Raw genomic sequence first — 22973 nt, forward strand, 5'->3', positions numbered from 1 at the left:
CTTCCAGCCCATCCAATTCATGCCTTCCTTGATAGAGACTTCGTCGTCGTTCAATGTAAATCAGAAATATCACCACTATCAGTTCGGAAATCTCGGCAGGCTAGTGGGCATGCGAGGGGGTTTTCTGACCTTGACGCCAGCATCGATCGAGCGCGTACCGGAGTGAGCAACTCTGTTGCAACTTTCACTCTCCTCTCCCATCCTAAATGATGCTGTTTAGGCCTGCCTTCCGGACACTCCGTTCGTCGCGACTCTTGTCCACTCACTTTTTCACCAACTCGAGAACTGAAAACGATCTTGGATGCTAAGATCGGGAAAACAGGAAGGGACACTGGAATGACCATGGACTGCAGTGGACTTGAGCAGAGAGAGCGCTTGCTCCTTCGCTCCTTCGGCGACTGTTGGTGTAATGGGAGGAAGCCATCACGTCCATACCATCCATCATGTCATGCATGTGCATGCATTCTGGCATGAGCGGCCGGCCTTGACAGCTGTGCAAAGAGTCAACAAAATGAAACATGACGGAACGTCCTCGTGTCGCAAATCTGGACTCTCCAGCCGACAAGAAGCAGAGTAAAGAAAACAAAAGAAATGACCACGAGCGAGCACTTGCTGGCCGGGTAACACCAGGTACCTAGTATGAACCTCACCCTTCACTTGCATTCATCTTCCAGTTATTTCTCCCTTCACCGCCCGCTGCTTCAGAGCTGGATGGAAGACGCCGCCTCGCTGCGGCGGCGCACACTCGTACGCATTGTCTGTTCGGCTTCTCTCCAAATGCATCCCTTTCCAGATCCTTCGAGGACCTCTAACGAATAGGCACCGACCGACTGGGCCCGGCCTCGTCAAAACAGCTCTGTGTTGGACACTCTGTCACTGGGAGTGGAGGGAGCGTGATATGAACCGACAAAAGCGGTGAACATAAAGCAGTTGACAACCAAATGCGAACCTGAAGGTAGGAAACATGAGCGAAAGAATCAAGGCTGTCGTGCTAACGTAAGGCAACTTTGCACACAAACAGATACGATACACGACGCCGACCGGTTGACAGTTTTAGTAACTCCGTCGTGTCCGGTCGTGTTCGGGTCTGGTCGTCTTACATCATCGTCAGCCCAGTTCGTGTACTTTGGGGTACGATGCGCAACGTTACTCAAACTAAAAATCCATCTCTTTGCAGACGATGATCGGCCGAATCGCAAAGTCACTGACATCCACATCCAGTCAACATGGAGGTTTTTGTTTGCACCAGAATTTCTCCCAGCCTCCAGCCCTGATTGAAACTTTCGGTCACCTGCCTTCACGTATCGGCGCCTTCCCTCTACTGCCTGATGCCTCCCGGATTAGAAACGCGCAGCCGCGTTCCGCAATCCATTCAGCGATACGGCGGCGGCTGAGCCGCATTCCTGGGAGTCTCTGGGAAGTGGGTGACTGAATGGGCAAGTGGCGGGATCCGACTTCAATCGGCCGGCCCGGAGCGGGGGCGGAGACGGCACGTGTCAGAGGATAATCGGATTGGCCATTATTATTGGGACCCTGCTTCTGCTAGCTTGCCCGAGCTAGCCGAGCCTAAAAGGACGTGTTGGCAAGCCAAGTGGTGGCCAAACTTGGCCGAGACATCGATAACGAGCAACATGCCGTGCCGGGGAAAGCAGTGGAATTGAAACAGCCGAGTTCATTCGAGCATGTTCCAAAGAAAGCCCTGTGAGACCTTCCCGCATAGGCGTTGAAGAAATGCAGCAAGACGACGATGTCGTGCACGGAAAGATGCAGAGCGGTTGATGGCATGGCAGGTGACTGGTGGAAGCCCAGTGGAAGAGAAGCAAGCACTACAAGCTTGTTATGCCTCACACGAGTGGACGCCTCCCCAGCCTCTGTCTGTTGTCATCTGCCAAATTCTCCTCGGAGAATAGGTATCCGTTGATAGAGGTACGTAACAAGACGTTCTGTACAGAATCCAAGTGCACACACATTATGCGAACAGGCCGATGTCATGTTACTTCCGATCCAGCTCTGGTGATCCCCCGCACTTTTCCCATTTGCCCATTTCATGATTGCCTACTTTTTTTGCTTTATCAGGCGGCAGTCAATATGCGATGGCAACAATGATTTGTCTGACTGTAGCGACTCCATACCTCGATGTCATGGATATTGTTGTTTTCCATTGGCAGAGTTGCACCGGTCGTGGGAACTAGTTGAATACGAGAAATGCTGAGTGCCGATCGTGTCCAGAAACCTCCACTTTTACCCGCTGCCATGGTCCTGTCACCGCTGTGAGGACTGAGGATGGTGTGAGGATTTGTTTGTACGTCGATACGAAGGCTGAAAACTCCAGAGATGGGAGCATGAATCGAATGTTGAGGACCGTTTGGTTCCGCTCCCTCGAAGTGTTGGTTTTGCTTGTGTACGGTTCTGATGTCAAAAGAGCTGCCAAGCTTACTTTGCTTCTACCGCTTGGCGTTTGCTTGTCTTTCCGAGTGTTTCTCCTGCAAAGCCGTTACTAATTGATGGTTACACAACATTGTTGAGGCTCGGTGAGTGCACCAGCCCCTTCAGAACTCTCAAGTCAAACCAACAAAACAAAAGCAATGGGCAATACGGAGTATCATGGCATCCAACCATTATCAAAGGTTGCAAGCCTTCGTACTCGATAAGAGTAGGTAGTCTACACTAGTTGCTGACGAGATCTTTTTAGGGGTGTTCTTGGCTATCTCTAGTTCGTAGGTTGCAAAACCCGGGCCAGTCAAGACAAGATGGGTTGCTGCATGGAGTAAAAACACGGGCTTGGCATCGCCAATGGTTGATGGCTGCGGCGGCATGCTACCCTCCTCGGCTCTGACAACCTGCCACTTCCCACCCGAGCTATTGACGCCTCTTCCGGGGAGAAAAGGGTAGGTAGTTGAATCTTGTGCGAATTCGCGGTCAGTAAGATCGGTGACAAACATGAAAGAGAAGTGGAAGTGTATACAGAAGAATATCGCTCAATACCGGCAAGAAAATCTACTTTTCTGTAGGCTAGAAGGATCACGCTAACTGTTTCTACCCCGGCAGAAATCTAAGTACCCCATTCCTTCGAATCGGCCACTGCTTTCTGCCGTTTTCCCTACCCATGACGTCCAAGAAGGCAATCGGAACTGCTGGCTGCATAGTGTGGAGACTGGGGAATTCTATTTGCGGTAACAAGATGTTGCAAGTGCCCGTATGGTACGTAGCTCTCGCAGTGTCCCTCGTGTCATGGGTGGTGACTGACTGGTGGATCTCCGCACCCAACCACCACCAAGTTACACCAGCACGATGCCGTTTAGTCCGTTCTTTCCATTTCTGGGGTGCTAATGTTGTGTCCGTGAACGAGAAGAAGGAGCTACACGGAGCTACACTAGAAGGGAGGGATCTTCGGGGTGCATATAAGGGTCCTACTCCCTCCTTCTGAGACATTGAGTCTTGCATTCCACATCAGCATCCAGCTTCAGCCTCCATCTACAACAACAACAACCACTACTACTACTATTATACCTTAATACCACCAAGTCTTCTTGGATAATACTATAATCACCAACCCATCACATCACATCCCATATCCATCCCAAAATGCAGCTCTCCAAGATCCTCAGCCTTTTCACCCTGGCCACCGCCGCCTCTGCTACCACCGGTATGTCTCCTTCCTTCCCTTTTTCCTCTCTCTCTCTTGCACGTTCAAGTTCCTAACAAACATATGACAGTCTCCTACGACACGGGCTACGACGACCCCAACCGCTCCCTCACCGTCGTCTCGTGCTCAGACGGCTCCAACGGCCTCATCACCAAGTACCACTGGAACTTCCAGAACCAAGTCAAGAACTTCCCCTACATCGGCGGCGTCGAGGCCGTGGCCGGCTGGAACTCGCCCAACTGCGGCACCTGCTGGTCCGTCACGTACAACGGCAAGACGATCAACATTCTGGCGATTGACCATGCCGGCGCGGGCGTCAACTTGAGCAAGAAGGCGATGAATGAGTTGACGGGCGGCAACGCCGAGCAGTTTGGCCGTGTGGATGCGCAGGTTCAGCAGGTGGCGTTGAGCGCTTGTGGGCTTTAGGGGATTGAAGCAAGGAGTGTGAGGGATGGAGAGGAAAAGGAGGATTCCAATTCCAACTTGACGTAGGAGGTGAAGTTTGGGAAGTGGGTGGCGGGATGGTGGAAGGAGCTGTTTGGATGTGATATGCCTCGAGCACACCACCAGGTGCAGGTGCAGCAGGGAAAGGAAAATGGCATAACAGAAGGGGGATCACCGAAGAGTGGCGGAGGTGCCTCTAATGAGTCCTTTGCGAAGATGATGTTTGTGGACGTCACTGTGGGGACGTGGGACGAGTTTTTTGTTAAGTCGGCGGTCTTAACGATGGCGTTTTTGCTGGTGGTGCGGATTGGGCAGATTACGGATTATCATCGTTAATTCTGGTGTATTATGGTTAATGAATGAATGGTTATTACTTATGTTACTTAGTCACTTTTGTTCATGATGGGTTTGTGTCTCTTCGTGATGCTTTCGCTGCTATGGTTTGTATTGAAACTCGTCAAACATCTGGCGCTCTCCGCCGCGGGCTAACTCCCGTTTGTCTCTTTCCTAGCTATCAACCCACCACTATAGGTACCCAGAAAGAAAAAGAGGGGTATGGCTAGGCAGAGTGTAGAAGGGATAATGAATGAATAAATGAGCTTAACTTTGACTGCCCGTTCTCTGTGGTTGATGTGTCCATCTCTTACGGACACTAGTGAACGTTCCCATTCTGCTTAGATAGATGCCCCTATCTTGAACTTCCCCTTATCATTACTATCACAAGCCTATAAATTTGCAAACCGTCTACCTTGGAAATTATTCAGGGATCTGCCAACTTTTCCCCTGCTTCCTAGCCGTCTTGTGCCGCCTTATGTTATATGTGACAGCTATCTTCCGGGTTGTCGTAATTTGGGATTTAACGGTTGTTAACATTGTTCCAGGCATTTTGGTCTCGTTGAGATGTGTTTGGAAGAGGAAGAAGTAGCAGGTGGCAATCCTGATGAGCGTGTAATGGGAGGTAGTCAAATTAAGGTTAAAAAATTAGGAACGTTGGTCTAAGCACGTATGGGGAGATACCACACCGGCCGGGCCGGCCGCTGCCAGGCAAAAAAAAATCGGAATGAGGGATCGGAGGGTTGGGACGAGATGTGTTGGTGGAGGGAGGGTTGGGATGAAACACCACCTCTGGTCCTCCCATCGGATTCTCGAAAGTGTACAATGCTCCGTAGGTGCTCGAGGCAATCGATGATTCTGCATCACCAACTCGCCTCAGGGGTTCCGATGGCCTGGAAAATCACACCTTGTATCAGTGTAATCAATGTTGAGTTCTCATAATTATCGTCGTCGTTAGTATTTCAAGGGTGATTGAGTCAGGTAAGGTAGACGCACTTAGCGCTGTCAATAGCGATCCCGCCCTATGTCTTTTCTAACGTTTAGGTTTGTAGTATGAAACGCAAAGTTCGGCTAGGTATACATGGCATCGCATCCATAGTTCACAAAGACGGATGCAACAAGTTAATGAGTAGGCGCTTGATCGTGACGCTGAGCCACTAATAGCGGACCGTCTAGCTCATGTCCTAACATCTGAATGTGAATATTTCCTCCCGTGACAGTTTTTGATCATACCTAACCATCGCCAACATTCCTGAGCAAGCTCGTAGTCCCTCCCCATGGGCTTCAAACCATGGGTGACTCCCCTCTTTCTTTGCACCACGTACAGCCAGGAACCCACCCACAACACGCCCTGCGCTGTTTGCCTAGCTAGCACTCGTCATACCTAACAATGACATTCCAATTATCCGTCATGAAGATCTGACCCTTGGTCAATTCCGCATACGGCCCCATGTTCAACAAACCTATTCTTTGAGGGCAGTTGTTGACAACGGTCTGGGCAGCGCCAGTAATGTTAGCCGAACGTGTCAATCGATTTGTTAACAGTGTTCTAGAAATATGCCAAAGACCATTGACGTCAGCAAGATGTACCTAATTTCATTCTCAAATCTCAAGAGAAACGGAAGCGTTGACGTACATCATTGCACCAGTAGATAGCAGCATCGGATGAGCAACTGATCCGACCACAGTTACCAGGGCCAGGGCCGTTGGTCGGTTTGCCGGGAATGTTGTTTAGGTAGAACATGCCCGTTTGGATTTCCACCAGGTAGGCCCATTCAAAGACGACGTCGCAAGTGATGTGATCGATCGTGTATCCGCGTGACTCGAGGGGCATGGAGAGCGAAGAGACGTTGACTGGTTGGTCAAAGCCAAAATCGGAGATGAAGCCTGGGTTAACGGTTTTCATGTGCTTAAAGGCTTGCTCGATGGTGCCTGTGACGTTCACGGCAGGACCTCCGGGAGCAGTCTGAAGCTCCCAGGTAAGCTCTTCGATGCCGTACCCGGGAATGGCTGAGGCATCTTTGTTGGCAACGGTGGGTGCGGCGACAGCAGGAAGAACATGTATCATCATGTCAGTGTCATGAATTGTGTTGGTGGGTCAGACTCATACCAGTAAAGCAGCCAGGACGAGGCCGGAGTGGATGAACGAGGACAGCATTTTTACGATATTTCTCGCGGGAATATTGCAGCAAGAGCCATTGAGTGGTCTGTACCGGCGAGCTTTGGCATAAGAGAAGGAATATGTTTTTCCAGGACGGATTACTCGTTCCATTTATACGAGAACTTAAGATGGAGTTTCTCAAACTTCTTTTGTAGACCTTATTGTTGTCGACACCTTGCTCACCTTCTACGCTTGGCTGCGATGATAAGTGGCCTATAAGAGCCACTTCGCCACTTTGTTCATCCGGGAAGGACACTTGCAGACTTCCGCTTAACGGCCTCATGTGAGTTGGTCTGGCTTCCAAACCGACGATGGTGTTTTAGGCGGTACTACGACAAAAGCCGCGGTGATTCATCGGCGAAAGGCAATGGGAGATTGAGGTGCAAAGAAGACCGTACACAATCACAGTGTACGCGAATATAAAAGAAGCGGGCTGAGCTCACTGGCGGAGAGATGTTCCACTGCTTCGACTTGGTACGCCAGGAACGGCGAATGTTGGGAGCCGCATGCACAAGCAAGCACTCACCCTCTCAGCCGATGGCCAAGGGGCCCATGACTCCCATGATAGTCTATCATGGCTCCAGCTAGAGGTTGATCTGTTCGACGGGCCAGACTTGACTGCGGATGCAACAACGAATCTCCCGGGAAATCGCCTACATGTTGGCATGTAGAACATGGTGAACACAGCCCGTACGGATTGGAAGACGCCGATGAGCTTGCCAGGCTGGTTCGAATCTTTGAAGAAACGCATTTGTTCAGGACCAGCCAGAACGTCGCGGGAAGTTGCTGATAGAGGTTAAGTAAACCTTGTAGAATAATGGGAGTGAACTCGGTGATAACGAGGTGAGAGGTCAGGAATAGATTCGAACTGAGCAGGTGGTTCGGCCACCTCATGACGATCAATACGTCGGGCCACCAAATGTCTTTATAGGATGGGAGACGAAGAGGCCGATGGACGGTTTGGATGTCGCGGAGCATACCAAATTACTCATGGTTTTGATGGAGTGCAATGTAGGTAGGAAGGTAGAAGCAAGATTGGCAGTCCAAAGGATCACCCTCTACCACTTGGCTTGGATTCAGAAGATGTGATGTTGGTGACGAGGATGGTGATGGATGTTTTGATGTTGGTTGGGGAGAACATGTCGTGTTTGTACGATTAAGAATTAGGAACATGGAAAGAGTCGGGCTCGCGGAGCTGCATAAAATCCTGCAGTATCCTGCAAAATAGGGCCTTCTCCTCCGAGTTTATTGTAGAAGTATGTACCAACGGGGAGCACCTGGTCTGTGCAGACTTCAGGCAGGCAATTTCCCTTTTGGTCTTTGTTGATGAAGCCATTCAGGAAGGTGCGATGTGCTCTTTCCACGACGTCCCGTCTTACGATGTAATTTTGCCAGGCCTGATTAGATGTCCCACATGTCACATTTGTCGATGCGGGTCATGGAAGTTCGAACCTGCCGTCACTTGCCGCGCTGCGAGGTTTCTAATTGACGCAGGATATCCGTTTGTGCTTTTTCACGGGATTTTGTACCCCTCAATTCCATTTCTGGTCCAAGGGTACTATGAAGTCGTCAACATCGAGTCCCAATACCAAATGGACGTTAAAAAATCGTGGGTTTGCAGTGAAATAATTGGACAGACTGTGTTGAGCCTCAATGCTGTTTTCCCATGACTTGCTGCGCTGCAACAAGCAGTCTCACTCCTGTCTCGCTGATTCGACAATGGCTGAACCCACCGCTCACCTCGAGAAACATTGAGTGTAAACGAGCGCATTGGCGGACACAAGCCTAATGTTCTAGACGCCTCTGTTTCGGATTTTGGACGTGCCGGTTTTCGAGACATTCGATTTTCGGGGTTTTCTATCTGTCTCGTAGTGTGTGAACTGCGTCGAACGAGCATCGCAGGATACCTACAACATCATGATATCCGTGAGACAGGGGATTTGGAGGAGAGAGGACCAGCCTTCTCCTCCCTGTCCGAACCCAACATCGTTTTAACCAAGAAAGAAGTTCAATGATCAGGCGAATTGGAGTGTGGAAAGTTGGAAAAGTTGGGAAGCATTCCACGACTCGCCCACCCACCTTCGACGAGACAGCCAATCCGTGACGTTCAAAAGTGCGGGGAAAATCTTCCAGAGTGTGGCTTTTCCATTTAAGCAAAACACAGGCCGGCGAACGACCGAATCTAGCCAGAACCAGAGTAATGGGATTTCTTGATAACACCTCGATGAGCGAACATTGCATGACCCATGGCCTTGGGTTGGTGAGCATGCACATTAATGGCCGAACCACAGGATCCGTCACCCGGCTCTGGAGGCGACAAAGTGGCCGCCTGCAAGTTGATTGCCGATTTGTTAATCATGTGTCAATCTCGAAAGAGATGTGAGAGTCGTAGGGTAAGGTTGAGGTCGTCGTCCGTGACCCCCGTTGTTGATGTATATACACCTATCTATAACCTATATCTCTGAAGCAGTCATTGGATGTCTCGCCCCGTGCCTCGTTCGTCGTCGTCGTCCTTCTAATCCTCGCTTGTGCTTTATTTCTTATCATCAGAGTTTTTTTTCATGGCCTTTGAAATAGTACCCTTTCGCTCCGTCTTGATCGGAGGGTCTCTTCCAGATTCAGGTCGGAGCTTCTCTCCAGGGTCGACCACAGCCTCGGGCCTAGGCTTCTTCGTTGCTTCTTCATTCAGATCATACGTCTTATCGCTTCATTCTTTTCTCCGAAGCTGAAACAAAATCGCCAGAGAAGCAACTGTCAATCGGAGATTTCAAAGCCTACCAAAGGTGGTCAACAACCGCGGTCAGCCGCGTTAGCCGCATCGAATCCTGTTCGACGTGACACAATCGACCCTGAAGCCAAATCGACACTGCGGTAGCCAAAACTAAGGACGAGGCCGATCTTCCACCTTCAACGACGTTCCATTCCACGATTCGTAAGCAACTCGAGCGATGAAAAAGACTTGTTTAAGCGAGTCGTTTATTCCGTCACCGTCGTCATACTCGGAACAACCGAGGCAGTCTCCAGAACCCGCTCACATGCTGATTGCGCTGCTCGCGTGACCCCTCCTTTGGTGAAGCGGAGCTGTAGTCTACAAAGGTCTACCGGACAAGACCGCACCGCTGCCATTTTCTGACTCGAACACATCACACACGGTGTGTGCATCTGGTTGTCTCTCAACCAAGACCTAATCTTGTCCCGAGACATACAATCTTCCCCCCTGTGGCCCCGTTGCTCTCTGGATCTGGCCCTGGCCTTACACTACACAAGCAGAAACGAACGCCCAGACCCAAAATTTCACGAGACCGTACCTACACTACAATAGACTCCGGAAATGCCTTTTACTACGCTAGAACGCTAGCGAGTACAAGACCAGACCGTTACCAGATGGTGTAACGGACCGAGAAGGCAGACTACAATCCAATCCAGTCCGGTCCAGAAGCAGCGAGGCGCAGGCACGGACACACAAAAGTCATTACAAACTTGGCTTTTCACTGTCCCGCCCGTGTGTGTGTGATTTTCCCTGGGCAGGGTGAATTGAGTGAAAGATCTCGTCAGTGCTCTGTGTGTTTTACCCCTGAGCCAGGGGGTGGAGGGGGAACTACGGACACTGGACAGGGGGCGCCGGCCTCAGCAAGCGAGAAACGAACAAGACAAGACAAGCGTTGTGCAAGGCCCGCCGCCCTGAAAGCAAAGCAACGAAAACAAGCCGCGCCGCAACCGTTGGCATCGCCTCACATTAGGGCTCTTTCTTTTTTTTTTGCTTATTTGGAAAAGAAAACATTGCGATTCAGCGAGGCAATTTCGCCTTCAACACGACACCAACTTGTCCGTCGCGAAACAAGGACGGTGGCGTTTTGTGTTCGGGAGTACGGACCGGTACTGGGCAAACAAAATACATTCCAAAATCCCCTCCCGGTCTCAGTCCGCCGATATCACCGAGAGACAAAGACGGCGGGGCTGCTGCTGCTGCTTGCAAGAAGTGGTTTCTGGAATTGTTTGAGAAAAGCACATACACTACACGACACTACACTAACAAGTGCACCTTTCGGGGCCCGCTCACTCCTCGTTTGAATCGATGATCGACAGCAAAAAGGGCTGTGTTGAATAGTGTATACTACTTCCCCCGGCGTTTTCGTCACTTTTACTCCTTGCCTTGTTTCCAAGCGTTGCAAGCCAAGTGCCAACTCTATTTTTGTCGGGTCGTTTGGATCTCCCGTGTCCAACTCCACGCATCGATTCCACTGGAACTGAAGCGAATGACAACATCTTTCCACTTGCCAGAAAGGAAGCCAAGGTCGAATGTCGATAGCTGAGTTGAGGAAGAAGTGAAATTTTGGAAAGTTCCGTCCCGTCAACTACCATACTAGTATCATCCAAAGGAAGGACGGGACGACAAGTGACGACCGTGTAGGGGATCCAATCGGATGGGACAATTGAGAATCCTTCAGTTCAAGGAGGTCCCGTCGTCGCTTGTCATTGTTGTCGAAGCGGGATTGAAGACGACCGGCCGAAACAAAGCCTCATCAAATAGGGGTCAATCACCCTATCCTATATTTCAAAAGATTACATACCGCAGACCCAATACCTACGTGCCTACCTCTACCTAGCGCGCTTCGGAATCCCTTCTCAGTGCAGAAGGTGGTGCTTTTGCATTGCAGAAACAAGACGGACGGGAAGTCCGGCCGGGGTTACAACGATAGCGGCCGCAGGATCGCAACATCCGGCAGCCATCGTACAGCCTGGAGACAGGGGGGTGGGTTGGATTGAAGAAAAGAAGAAGAGAAGGGAAGGTAGCATCGCATTCACATCGCATCGGGTCGGTCAAAAGAACAAAAGAAACAACCCTTGGTCACTGTCCACAGTTACAGTTGGCTGGCTCACTGGCTGGCTGCTCCAGCTGTTTGGAACACTCACTCGGCTGCAAGTGCAAGGGAAGGGAACAAACTCGACCAACGAAGAAGAAGCGGTTCACGCCCCCCGGGTGCAGGTCCTGTCCTATCAACCCCGAATTGACCCTAGAGGTAGGTACCTCTACCTCTACCCCCCCGGCTAAGGTGCACAAGGTTCGGGTGTACCTTACAGGCTTGGTCCCGTCGGTCGGATAGGGTGGAGGATCTTCCGCTGTTAGTGGTTTAGTGCGCTGTTTCCAACGACCTACACAGCGGGGTCGGCTACACTAGCGGGGGGAAGTGGAAGGGGGTGCACGGACCTTCTTACCTTTACCTCTACCCTCCGTCTAGCACTGCACCCTGAGGAATCTCCATTCCCGTCGGGCGACCAGTGGGCAGAGGGCAGAGGGCAGGCACAGCTTTGTAGCAAACCCCTGCCCACACACCGGCAGTTCCATTGGAAAATCAGGAGACGGGGGGAGGGGGGAACACCCTAACTGGGACACACAAGCGGGCAGAGAGAGACGAGGGACGGGCGGGAAAGAGACAGGGACGAGAGGGAGGGAAAAAAAAAAAAAAAAAAAAAAAAAAGAGTTTGTTTCATTCCAAACTGTGACCGTGACCCCGTCTCCATCCATCCTCCGCCCCGTCTCGGGAAACGAGTGAGGAACACCTACCCACTACCTCTACCTTGCCTACCTACCTACCTCACGTACACTACTCCCTACCTCCATACAGTACTTCGTTACGTCGGGTACCTAGCTAGAGGTAGCTGAAACCCTGCTGGCTCTGTGTCTGGCCTGGGCTGCCCTGGCTGCCTGGCTGAGTGCCCTCCCTGCCTTCCATGTCCACCAGGACGACCGGCCCAGATTCCCTCACGTACCTTACCGTACCGTAAAGATGGAGTTCCTGTCAGGCTATGCAGCCGCAAGGGCCCCTTTATCCGCCTACCAGGTCGAGCCGCCGCCGCCTCCACCGTCGACTTCATCTTCTGGCCAGCTGCTGCAGCCCTCCTCCTCCTCCGATCGTCGAGCGCCGCCGCCGCATCCTCTCCATCCCACCGTCACTCGCTCCAAGTCGACCTCGGGTGCTCACTCGCACAGACGCCATCGTCAGTACGGCCACGCCCGCACCAACAGTGCCAGCACCACCGGCAGCAGCTCGGGTGCTCCTCTGCAGGTGGTCAGCAGCGCCGCCGGTCATCAGCAGAATCATCATCATTCATCGACACCAGCATCGTCCTCCAGCAAGCACAGGCTGTTGAAGCCAGCTTGGTTACAGCCAAGTGGAACACATCACCCACCATCAGATCGCAGCGACGACGCGGCCGCCACAAGCGCTGCGGCCAACTCTGCCTCATCTGCCTCGGCGGGACCGGGACCCCGTGCGACCTCGTCTCTCGAACATTATCGCCCCTCGCGCCGCGACTTCCTCAGCCCTCCCTCATCATCCCATCACCAGCACCGTAGCTACTATCCCGACTGGATACCTACGGCTGGCCTACACCCGAACCCACACCACGGCCACAGGCAGCTCCCCGCGACGTCTCGCATCGATACGCACGATAGCAAATACTGGACTTCTTCCAATACTGCCAGCGCTGCTTCCGAGCCTTCGTCAGCCCGGTCGCCCGTTTCTCGCGACGGAACCCGCACACTCGCGCCCACTGCGAGCAACAACCTCAGTCTTGTCGGAGGAGGAGCTGGCGCCTCCATTGCTTTTGCCGCCCACGCCGCCTCCAGCATCCTCGAGCGTGGTCGTCACGTGCCGCCGCCGCCGCCGCCGCCCCATTCCCAGGGGCAACACCATGCCAGTAGCGCAGCCGGCGCCATGCCTCTCTCGTCCGGCACCAGCTCCAAGATCTCTGGTTACGATGGCTCCCGCGCTGAAAGTGTCTCCAGCATCGCTGGCACCACGGTAAGCAGTCGGACATTCCTCTCGAGCGACCCGCTTCCGAACCCCGATCAGCTCGCCAACAACGAGGCCCGACCCTTTGTTGTGCGCAGCGGCCGAACCTACATCTCGGATCCGACGCTGGCGTACCCGCTGCCCGTCGATCTCGAGGAAATACATAGGCAGACGCTGAGGACGCTGTTGCTTCTGCAGCTCTTTGGCAAGCCCATATGCTCGCCCGAGTTCGCCGACCAGCCACCCAAGCGCATTCTGGAAATTGCCTGCGGCTCTGGCGTTTGGTCGATGCTCTGCTACAAGCACTACAAGAAACTCGGCCAGGCTGACGGCATTTCCTTTACGGGTATTGACATTGCTCCCCTGGCTCCACCCAGTAGCTCAGGCAACAGCGACAGTAGCGAAGGGCGCCGCAGCAACCGCGCCTCTTCTTCGTCTGCTACCTTGTCAGCAGCAGGTGGAGGTGGCGCCACGAGCTCTTCGGGGATGCAACCTGACCCTCAAATGAATTGGCGTTTTGTTCAGCATGACTGCCGCAAGTTCCCTTTTCCCTTTCCCGACGGCTCGTTCGATTTGATCATGTGCAAGGACGTGTCTCTCATCACCACTACTGCCATGCAGCAGCCGTTGATTGACGAGTACATTCGCCTTCTTGCGCCGGGCGGTGCCATCGAAATCTGGGAAAGCGATCATACCCTGCGCATGTTGAGGCCCCACGTCCCCGAACATATGCAGAACTCGTCAGCGCCGGCCGCTGGTGAGGATGGGCAGCCGGCTGAAGGTAGCGAGGACAACGAAGTCGAGAAAAGCCCCGAGGAAATCGAAGCCGCCGAAGCCGCCCGCATGGGAGCCTACGTAATGACACCCAACACTCCGCTCTCCTCCCCGCTCAACCATTTCCTGGTGGAATACAACGCCTGGCTGTCCAAAGCCCTCGAAGCCCGTTCTCTGTCGTCCATGCCCTGTACCCTTATCGGCCCCATAATGCTGCAAGAAGCCGAGACCCTTACGGCGATGGGCAACAAGCGGCTGGCTGTCCCGCTATCAGAAGTCCGTTGGGAGCGCGAGGGCGTGGGCGGTGTGGTGACCAAGGATGGAAAGGCGTTTATTTCGACGAAGCCGAGTTTTTCGAATCTGCAAATGGATGCGAATGGTGGAATGGGAAAGACGTTGGGGCCGGAAGCGCGGGCACTGAGGAGGACGGCGTTGATCACGGTTGTGCAGATGATTCAGAGTTTGGAGCATATACTGAGGGATGTGAGTGGAAAGAGTCAGGACGAGTGGGATGCGTGGTTGGGTAAGATGATGAATGATTTGGTGGAGGGGAATGGGACGAGTTGGGGAGAGTGTTTGGAGGTTGGAGTATGGTGGGCCAGGAGGAGGTGAGGTGAGGCTGTTTGAGGTTGAGGAAGTAACGAGGGAGAGCAGTCAAGGGAGGTGTAGTTTCATTTGTGACGGATCGAATGGTAATTTCTTAATGGTGGCCTCTGTTTCTGGAGTCGAAAGGAAGGAGGCCGGGATATAGGGTGAGCGTGTTTTGGATAGGTATGGATGGGTGGATGGGATTGGATGGGATGCATCTGGGTGGGTAGGTCTGGTGGAAGATGTCTTGGATGGACTTATATATGGATAGGTATATAGGAAAGATGGACCTGTGAAGTCCAGTCGCATCTGTCGGATCAAGATCCCTTTATTTCGAGTCCAAAACTTTGCTCATATCCGATGACACCACTGTCATGTGTATATTTTCGGGAGCTCTAGAGGTAGTTCGACTGACACCTGAAGAGATCCCAGGCCATCGCATCGCACTTTAAAGAATACAAGTTTCCTTCCTTCACACGTATGTAGAGGTATAACTAGCACGAATCAGCACACTAACCCTTTATCTCAAACCTGATGATACTCCCCCAAAAGCAGCCTGTGGTTCCCCCACTTCATAGTACTGTTTCTTCAACGTTCGGTATTTCTTGAGATAATATCTACATGTTCAAGTCAAGTCAATTCAATTCCCCATTTATCGCTTTTTTGGCGGGGGGGGGGGGTAAGGCAACGTAGAGGTAGGTAGGTAGGTAGGTAGGTAGGGCAACGTAGAGATATACATCGATATAGTACTCACAAAGCCTGCAACTCCTTTTGCACAAACTGCGCCGTGGCAATCGCCTGCTTGATCTCCCCTTCGTCGCGCAGGCCAGACTTGGACATGAAGGCGCGGTGCAGGCGGGGGCGGAAGTAGTCGTAGCCTTGGGGGTATTCTTTGCCCATGTGGAGGAGTTCTGGTTTTTTTTTTTTTTTTTGTCAGTTGTCTTGCTGCTGCTGCTGCTGTTGCCTATTATGCTTGGATCACTAATGTTGAATTAAGAGATGAGTGATGTGATGTGGGTGGATGGCGGAGGATGAAGAGATGGATGATATGTTGAGATGGGAAGATAACCGGAGGTGAACACTGGTGTAGGTAACTTAAGGGAGAGAGAGAGAGAGGTAAGGGTAGAGGGAAGGTAGAAGAAAGAGGTAAGGTACCTTTGTACAATTGGATGACTTGGCGACGGAGGACGGGGTTAGGTGGTGGGAGGGCCATTGTTGGGTATTGTTACTGAAGGGTCAAGTAACTGGGGTTTACAGGTGATTTTGGAATAAAAAATAAAATGCCGGTTATTTTGTAAGGGTAGTTGGTGGTGTAAATGATGAGTGTTTACATTGCATCCAATGATGATGGTGTTGGTTGGTGTTGATAAAGAGGAAAGTCCGTGCACATCACTGAGTACCGTAGCGTGACGCCATAGCCCGGCCTGGGGAAAGGAAGTGGAAGTTGGGGAGCTCTTATCTTATCGGTTGGATGCTGGGCGGCATTGACGAGCTGATCGACTGACTAACCGATTGCTTTGCCATCCTGTTCTCAAACGAGAGGACCCTGGAATCAAACAGCCTTTTTCATTCGCTAAATATGACCTTTGAAGGAGTATATCCTCTATACTGGTTATATTTTGTTTGAACCGTTAGGGCGACTCGTACATCTTCACTTCTCTGACTGATGGCTTCCAGGTTGAGCCGGGTACCCTGACCCGATCTGACGGAGACAAGCACTAACAGCCCCATGGACCATCGTCGTCATCAGACTGCCATTGCGAATCCAATATTGACGATGGCTTGCCATACAAAGGATTATTAGATTTCCCATTGGAAATATGACCACACTCCCGAGCGGCTCAGGTCTTCTTGGTATTCTCAGTTCTCTGGATGCAATCGGCCCAAGTGCCCATCATCCCATCTGCTAGGTAGCGGAGCCCCACCCCGGCAACCCCGCTGCCGCGAATGACGGGCTCGATCTACCGATTGACGACGACGGCCAGGCCGAGGCCCGGATCACCGGATTGAACGTCAACCGAACTACCTACCATAACTTCCCATTCCTTGGCTCCGCTCCGCTCACTTACAGCATCTTGATTATTGATCACATCATGAATTGATTGATTTTTCGCATTCTCATACTTGCTCAAACTTACCTGTCCTGCCGTCCCTTGTTCCTCTCACACGTCCCTTAACTGCTCCGTTATCGCACTCATCGCAACGCAACCATGCCGCCAACTCTCCCCGTTATCCCACACTCCGGCCGGTATCTTCTTGCCCGCACCACCACCCGCCACATCTCAACATCCCCTTTTCTCACCACCCACCACCACCACAGCAAATCCCCTATCATTATCACTTCCCTCGACCAACAAATCCCCAAACCCCCACCCAAGAAATGGATCACCGACCTCCCTGCCCGTCTGGGGAAATGCATCATCTTTGGCTGTTCTCCCGCTCAGATTAGAGAGGCGTCGGTGATCTTGAGAGCGGTGGCGACGGAGTGGCGGGGGTTGTTGGCGGGTGCGGAAGGGTTCTTGACGGGCGGGAGAAGGGGGGTGGATTCAAGGGAGGTGGTGTGGGGAGAGATGGATAGTTTTGTGAGTTTTTTTTTTTTTTTTTTTTTTTTTTTTTCTCTTTGTAATGAAGTTTGAGGGATATGAGGGCGGGATGGGGAAAAAGGGGAGGGGGGAAAGGGGGAGAGGAGATGGAGGATGGGTGGGAAGGGTCGGAGAAAGAATGGGACTGGAAGGGGGAGCTAGGAAGTTAAGGAGGAGATGGGGAAGAGAGGGGGGTGAGAAAGAGGGAAAGGAGCGGACAGAGAAGAACAAATTGGACGAGAACATATTGGGAGATGTGCAAGGGGATGGATGATTGAGAAGAGGGGGGGTGATGGCGGAAGGTGATAAGTGGGAATGGTCGAAAGGTGGATGTGGTGAGAAGGGAAAAGGCCAGGGTGAAAAGGAAAAGAATACGAAGGACAGACAGGAGAGAGTGTGAAGCAATATACATGAATTAATGGGGCGGCAAAGTACAGCAGGATAAGAGCTAACGAGAAGCAATAGGGCCACGTAAACAACGTCAACTACTACCGCTACGCCGAATCCGCACGAGTCAACTGGATCACCAACTTCTCCGTGCACGTCGACCCAGCTCACAGGCAAGAGTGGGCGGAACTAATGCAGCCAAAGGCCATCGGTCTAATCATGAAGTCCCTAAAGTGTGACTTCAAATTCGTATGTCCTTTTCCCCTCCACGATTCCCTTCCCCCATTCACCCCCTTACTAACCCTCCCCCCAGCCAATGGTCTACCCCGACCGGATCTCTGTCTACCACCGCCTCTCCACGCCTCCCCAGCATGGACAAACCAGCTTCCACCTCGATTGTATCGTCCTCTCGCACCAACATCGCCGCGCCGCTGCCCGGCTGGAAGAAGACGTCGTCATCTACGATTACCGCAAGGCAGGCAAGACGGCCATGCCCGAGTTTATGTTGACTCAGTTTGAGAAGACGTGGCAGTTGCAGCAGGAGGAGACAATCAGGGCTCGCAAGAGGATATGGGAGTTGATTTCCGGAGTGGAGAGGTTAGAGAGGGAGACGTGGGATCGAGAAGATGCGAAAGAGGACATGGGCAGTGCGGTCAAGGGGTCGTCGTCTTGAGTGGGCATGACGGGAGCGACATAGGACTGGAATGTTGAATGGAGATGGGGTCGTGTGGATGGAGAAGGCGTTTGGAGAGTAGGTAAGTCACTGATACCCGTGGATCCCATGGCGAAAAGGATATGCTGACAGGGACACGAAGAAGAACTGATAGCAATAGAATCGTAACGCCACCACTTGAAAGTCGATGTTGGATGGGCAGCCCGATTCCAGCATGTAAGTTGATAAAGAAGGGAAGGAAAGATCCGCAGCGGCAGCCGGTGTTAGGCCTCTCTCGAGACAACTTGAATCCCACTTACAAGGCCGATGGAGACTCCACCTTATTTTCCCGACTTTCTTCTGGCTTAGTCCTAGACATTGCAATCAGCTTGCAATGACAAACGCAAAATTTCCAGTCCACATGCATGTGATGCGATACTAGTCTTCCATCCTGGCTTTCCTCGTCATCTCGTCCAGGACTTTCATCCGCGATCGGCCTTGGATGTCCAACCTTGATTTGACTATCACTCGTTGACTCACTAGACACCAAGACCTTCAGCCTTGTAGGCATAAACATCGCCACAATAACGCTCTACTCGACATTCATTTCCCAGCCTACATTGGCCTGCCCTGCTGCAGACGTGAACCTGCGTTCAAGGCCACTTGTTTTCGACGGGATATCTTGTTGAATACAGGTACATGTGGTCACATCTAACTCACAGACCATCCACATCGCCACCATCCCAGTCATCGTCTGCAGAACTCCTCCAAACCACGATGGTCATATGTCCAGCTACGGCATTACGAAGATCCTCACCTGGAGGTTCCGGACTAAGTAGCCCTAACACCGCCGAGATACCGATAACACTAGCAAACACGTCACTCAATACACCGAAAAAAAAAAAAAAAAAAAAAAAAAAAAAAAAAAAAAAAAAAAAAGTAAAAAAAACCACCACCACCACCGTACCGCAATGACTCGGGGAATACAACTTGAGTATTTCCTGGAAATCAAGCAGAATCTGCAAGCATAGGTACCAAGACAGTCATATCCTCTGCCCACCAGAAATTTGATGCAAGACGATGATCTAGAAAGTGTCCTTTTGGAAATCGGTAGGCGAAAAAGAATCTCAAAGCCAAGAATCGAATATCGGGCTCGCAAGCTATATTCATCAATTTTTTTCCCCCTCTGGCATGAAAGGCACATATGCGTGCAGTGTGCTTACAGATTCTGCCTGATTTCCAGGAAAGCTACACCCGGATGGCCCGAGTCTTCCGATACAGATGACTCCGAAGCTCATAGGGCGCGGCTGGTGCCAACCGGTGGCCATACTGCATTCATTGCATGAAAAGGTGTGCATGGCCTAGCCCTGGATTTGCCGTGGTGTTTTAATCACAACCAAGGCACAAAAATCGGTCGTGCATGGCAACATGGCTCCTTCGCCCGAACGTCTGGCAGCCAGCCTAAGCCGGGCAGTTTGTGTGAGAAACAAATGCTACATCTTTCGTGGTCCTTTGGCCCGTGTTGTGCGTCTGAAGATCATATTTCATGCGATCAGCCTGGTTGAGGAAAGTTCATATTGCAGAAGATGCATGTGCAAACCCTTCTTCACAGTCAACAGCCTTGAAGCAGCAGAGCGGGCCCTGAATGATGGCAGGTAGAGTGAGAGAACAAGCGTGGCATTGCTCTTTTTTATTATTTTTTATAATTTCCCTTCCGCATCCATGCGATGCATGTACGCCGAAACAGTATGGAAGTCCTTCGGATTCCATTTTCTTCTTACACATCTTGCCTTTGTGGCCTTTGCCAATGTTCCTCCAGGTATGTATAAGAACTCACTCCTCCCACCTTCTGGCCGTTTTTTTTCTCCTCCATCATCATCATCATCATCACACACACACACACTCCAGACCTCTTGATCACTTCTTCTGTTCTCATCAACAAAGAACTTCGACAAGAAAAGCTTTCGCCGTTTCCTCTTGCCATCTACTTCATCAACAGTATTCGGCCTACCAACTCGAAAAATCCAACTGGAAATCAGTCAAAATGCTCGTCTCCAAGATCGTCATCGGCAGCGTTTTTGCCATGCTTCAGGTAAGCTCTTGATCTATTGCGGTCGATTGAAACCAAAACACACACTAATCCAGTTGTTCACAGATGCAACCTGCCGCCGCAATTCCCATCAATGAATATGCCACCGCGGTTTCTACCTCTACCAACGCCACGATGCCAGCCAGCATGACCCTCGCGCGCCGGATCATCGATGTCGACACGGTCGACTGCCACGACGAATGGTATCAGGAGCCGGCAGTCCGCACCAAGATTGCCATCACAAAGTTCATCCGAGAGGGCATGGAGTACCTCAGACATGTCGCTGGCGTCCCCAAGCTCGGTCCTGGTTCCAACAACTGCGAGCGGGTCAGCTGCTCAAACTGGTCAGCCATTTCCTGGTGCAACCACGTATGTCCTACCTGCCACCTGAACCTGTATATACGTATCTATTGATGCCTTACTTACTTACTTACTTACTTCTTCTTCTTCTTACAGGACCCTGACAACTCAAATGAGCTCCCTTCGTATGAAACAATTGCCGACGCCGCTGAGATCATCCTTGCGTGGTGCAAGGCGAGCAAGAAAGAAGTGCATATCAAGGGCCAGATGTATTCGAAGCAGAAGTGGAGTGTCGTTATTGAGGGAGATTCGTGCTGAAACGGGAGGTGTTCGCCTATTCTCTAGACATTTTTACGACAAAGGCGTTAGGAGCATGGGCATTCATTAGCTAGGTATCGGAGTGGGCGTCAGTCTTGATCACAGGTTCATGCATTGTAGAGGGCACAGGTTCGCAAGGACGGAATGGAGCAGGATGTTAGCGACACTAGGATCGGAAAAGGTGGTCTTTTCTTTTTGGGTCAGCGTTTCAATTTTTGGGTCTCCGTATAACATAGATATCTCACGGAACAACAAGCTGAGGTGGAACTTGGATACCTCTACCAGAGAATAAATTCCACTTGTCATATCAGTCTTCGGACACTTCGAGGTACAACTGATCTTTTTCTTCTTCTTCACCATATAGGCCATTGCCAGAAGACTGTCGTGACTTGTAACTCAATCTCAGACTCAGAACTTTGCCCCTTTTTCACTTCTTTCAACCGGCAAACGCACGGTGAACCGCCACAGTGTTCAACTCATGTCATCGTCTCCGGAGCCATCCAGGCTACGACAATGCTTCCATGTCAAGCCCTTACCAGTTTTCGGGATGGTTATCAGACACCTACTCTGGTGTTTTTTCTCTGAGTATTCCAAATTTGACTTCCGAGTTCATGATGCTGGTTTTCCCGTCCATAGCACATCTTTCAACTTTTTTTCCTCTTCCCAGTATGGATTTCCGACTCTGGCTCGGAGTTGTTGCGCAACCAGCGGTATAGTCGTCTTTCAGCTGTTCTAGCATGAAGATATATTGCTCGTGACGTGATGCTCTGTAACATGAAATCCTTTCAGGGGCACATGGGAACTCACCGAGTTGACATCATGGTTCCTCAGGAAAGGAATGTTGTACGAAAAGGTCTGGCCGATTTGAACTGTTTTACTCATCTGTCTACTCCGGGTTTGCTTCGAGTTTTGAGCAGCCCAACATGTACTTACATCTACCTGATGGGTCACAGGTTCTTCCTTGTCGCAGCAGTGCCAGCTGCTTCGAACGAACCTCGACAGCCCCATCTCCGGCTAAAGTATGATATCCAGGAAATTGTCTTGGCACTTCAGGCTGCTGCGGGCATTTCTACCATCAATGTCACGAGGACCATTCAGGATGTCATCCAGTATGCGGAGAGAGTGTCAACCCCGGATCCCGCTCCGAATTCACCCTCGACCAGCAGCCTCTCAAGGACGAGAAGAGTCAAGGTCAATAAGTTCAGGTTCTCCTTATTCCCAAGATTGGAAGACACAACGGCACGACTGACGCTTTCTGTATAGGACGAAGAGAGCAAGGGGTACTCAGGAGCCTATTAATCAAGGTCAAATGGGCGCCTTTGCTCGTTATCGGCCTGATCTCCTCAAGGGTCATTGGAATGGATGTCATCATCCAAAGAGAGAATGGTGCAAGAAGACAAGTTGTCCGGGGAGCGAGTGAATGCAAGGCGACAGATAGGGAAAGAAAAAGAAGCAATGATGTGGACTAATGGGGAAATAAAGTCGATAATCAGCGAGGCCGTCTGATATCGTCATACCTAGGCCGTGGCTGGAGTGAGTGAAACGATGGCTCCCGTTTTGATGCTGATGGTTAAAACTTTGTTATGATGGGAAGATGTGCAATTTCCATGGACAGCCATATATTCTGTTATTTTACGTTGATGAAGGGACCATCGGTTGACGCAAACAGTCAAAGTGACGGTCGTGAGAAAGAACAGTTCGAGGCATCAGAAAGGGCGGGCAACCATACGTTGCCGGTTGACCATGCCAGCCCTTGCCAGCCATTGCCAGTAAGTGCTGGCCAGGAAGGGGCCCGTGCCAGGTGGCAGCCGGTGGTCATAGCTCAAAAAGCAAACACACGGACAAAGGTCCGGTAGTCACGTGATGCAGCCAATGAACATTAGGTAAGCAGGGCCACGGTGG

The 22973-nt window shown here is 51.4% G+C and overlaps 8 protein-coding genes and 1 non-coding gene across 10 annotated transcripts; 6 read left to right on the forward strand and 3 right to left on the reverse strand.

The window, feature by feature from the left end:
- Positions 1–1643: 1643 nt before the first annotated feature.
- On the forward strand, positions 1644–4491 carry ccg-14 (clock-controlled gene-14). Its single transcript, XM_953615.3, has 6 exons — positions 1644–1926; positions 2230–2531; positions 2693–2888; positions 2953–2987; positions 3049–3646; positions 3717–4491. The coding sequence occupies exons 5-6, from the start codon at positions 3586–3588 to the stop codon at positions 4070–4072; spliced, it is 417 nt and encodes a 138-aa protein (XP_958708.1). The 5' UTR covers positions 1644–1926; positions 2230–2531; positions 2693–2888; positions 2953–2987; positions 3049–3585; the 3' UTR covers positions 4073–4491.
- A 1300-nt stretch (positions 4492–5791) lies between these two features.
- On the reverse strand, positions 5792–6494 carry NCU07786 (hypothetical protein; the record flags this gene model as incomplete). The annotated part of the gene is made up of 2 exons (XM_953614.3): positions 5792–5917; positions 6060–6494. 2 exons carry the CDS (start codon positions 6492–6494, stop codon positions 5792–5794), a joined length of 561 nt encoding a protein of 186 aa, XP_958707.3.
- Positions 6495–7258: 764 nt separating this feature from the next.
- On the forward strand, positions 7259–7673 carry NCU07785 (hypothetical protein; the record flags this gene model as incomplete). Its single annotated transcript, XM_953613.1, has 2 exons — positions 7259–7379; positions 7516–7673. The coding sequence occupies 2 exons, from the start codon at positions 7259–7261 to the stop codon at positions 7671–7673; spliced, it is 279 nt and encodes a 92-aa protein (XP_958706.1).
- Positions 7674–9068: 1395 nt separating this feature from the next.
- NCU07784 (SAM binding domain-containing protein) lies at positions 9069–15264 on the forward strand. Its single transcript, XM_953612.3, has one exon. It carries the CDS (start codon positions 12374–12376, stop codon positions 14765–14767), a length of 2394 nt encoding a protein of 797 aa, XP_958705.1. The 5' UTR covers positions 9069–12373; the 3' UTR covers positions 14768–15264.
- Positions 9438–10735, reverse strand: NCU14055. The gene has a single exon (XR_897920.1). It is a non-coding gene; the product is annotated as a ncrg9 (non-coding RNA).
- NCU07783 (NADH-ubiquinone oxidoreductase complex 1/LYR family protein) lies at positions 15060–16126 on the reverse strand. The gene is made up of 3 exons (XM_953611.2): positions 15899–16126; positions 15498–15654; positions 15060–15360 (listed from the first exon to the last, which is right to left on the reverse strand). Exons 1-3 carry the CDS (start codon positions 15954–15956, stop codon positions 15264–15266), a joined length of 312 nt encoding a protein of 103 aa, XP_958704.2. The 5' UTR covers positions 15957–16126; the 3' UTR covers positions 15060–15263.
- Positions 16127–16343: 217 nt separating this feature from the next.
- On the forward strand, positions 16344–18784 carry NCU07782. 2 transcript variants are annotated; one of them, XM_011396425.1, is made up of 4 exons: positions 16344–17325; positions 17791–17961; positions 18026–18467; positions 18528–18784. In XM_011396425.1, exons 1-3 carry the CDS (start codon positions 16954–16956, stop codon positions 18383–18385), a joined length of 903 nt encoding a protein of 300 aa, XP_011394727.1. In that variant the 5' UTR covers positions 16344–16953; the 3' UTR covers positions 18386–18467; positions 18528–18784. The 2 variants fall into 2 exon arrangements, with proteins under 2 accessions (XP_011394727.1, XP_011394726.1); XM_011396424.1 differs by having other exon boundaries at positions 18531–18784.
- A 1490-nt stretch (positions 18785–20274) lies between these two features.
- Positions 20275–21382, forward strand: NCU07781 (hypothetical protein). Its single transcript, XM_953609.2, has 3 exons — positions 20275–20456; positions 20520–20822; positions 20910–21382. Exons 1-3 carry the CDS (start codon positions 20409–20411, stop codon positions 21069–21071), a joined length of 513 nt encoding a protein of 170 aa, XP_958702.1. The 5' UTR covers positions 20275–20408; the 3' UTR covers positions 21072–21382.
- A 508-nt stretch (positions 21383–21890) lies between these two features.
- NCU07780 (hypothetical protein) lies at positions 21891–22491 on the forward strand (the record flags this gene model as incomplete). The annotated part of the gene is made up of 2 exons (XM_953608.1): positions 21891–22276; positions 22335–22491. 2 exons carry the CDS (start codon positions 21891–21893, stop codon positions 22489–22491), a joined length of 543 nt encoding a protein of 180 aa, XP_958701.1.
- Positions 22492–22973: the final 482 nt, after the last annotated feature.

The sequence above is a fragment of the Neurospora crassa genome, linkage group V (genome assembly GCF_000182925.2).
Source record: "Neurospora crassa OR74A linkage group V, whole genome shotgun sequence".
Lineage (NCBI taxonomy): Eukaryota > Fungi > Ascomycota > Sordariomycetes > Sordariales > Sordariaceae > Neurospora > Neurospora crassa.

What these genes read in the sequence shown, in the direction of transcription:
- NCU07784 (XM_953612.3), top strand. Translation starts at nt 12,374, where the DNA reads ATGGAGTTCCTGTCAGGCTATGCAGCCGCAAGGGCCCCTTTATCCGCC.
- NCU07781 (XM_953609.2), top strand. Translation starts at nt 20,409, where the DNA reads ATGCTCGTCTCCAAGATCGTCATCGGCAGCGTTTTTGCCATGCTTCAG. An exon ending in GCGTTTTTGCCATGCTTCAG is followed by an intron (nt 20,457 to 20,519) that starts GTAAGCTCTTGA and finishes AGTTGTTCACAG; the next exon opens with ATGCAACCTGCCGCCGCAAT. An exon ending in CCATTTCCTGGTGCAACCAC is followed by an intron (nt 20,823 to 20,909) that starts GTATGTCCTACC and finishes TTCTTCTTACAG; the next exon opens with GACCCTGACAACTCAAATGA.
- ccg-14 (XM_953615.3), top strand. Translation starts at nt 3,586, where the DNA reads ATGCAGCTCTCCAAGATCCTCAGCCTTTTCACCCTGGCCACCGCCGCC. An exon ending in CGCCGCCTCTGCTACCACCG is followed by an intron (nt 3,647 to 3,716) that starts GTATGTCTCCTT and finishes AACATATGACAG; the next exon opens with TCTCCTACGACACGGGCTAC.
- NCU07783 (XM_953611.2), bottom strand. Translation starts at nt 15,956, where the DNA reads ATGGCCCTCCCACCACCTAACCCCGTCCTCCGTCGCCAAGTCATCCAA. An exon ending in AGTCATCCAATTGTACAAAG is followed by an intron (nt 15,655 to 15,898) that starts GTACCTTACCTC and finishes AAAAAAAACCAG; the next exon opens with AACTCCTCCACATGGGCAAA. An exon ending in CAAAAGGAGTTGCAGGCTTT is followed by an intron (nt 15,361 to 15,497) that starts GTGAGTACTATA and finishes TTGAACATGTAG; the next exon opens with ATATTATCTCAAGAAATACC.
- NCU07782 (XM_011396425.1), top strand. Translation starts at nt 16,954, where the DNA reads ATGCCGCCAACTCTCCCCGTTATCCCACACTCCGGCCGGTATCTTCTT. An exon ending in GGGGAGAGATGGATAGTTTT is followed by an intron (nt 17,326 to 17,790) that starts GTGAGTTTTTTT and finishes GAGAAGCAATAG; the next exon opens with GGCCACGTAAACAACGTCAA. An exon ending in TAAAGTGTGACTTCAAATTC is followed by an intron (nt 17,962 to 18,025) that starts GTATGTCCTTTT and finishes CCCTCCCCCCAG; the next exon opens with CCAATGGTCTACCCCGACCG.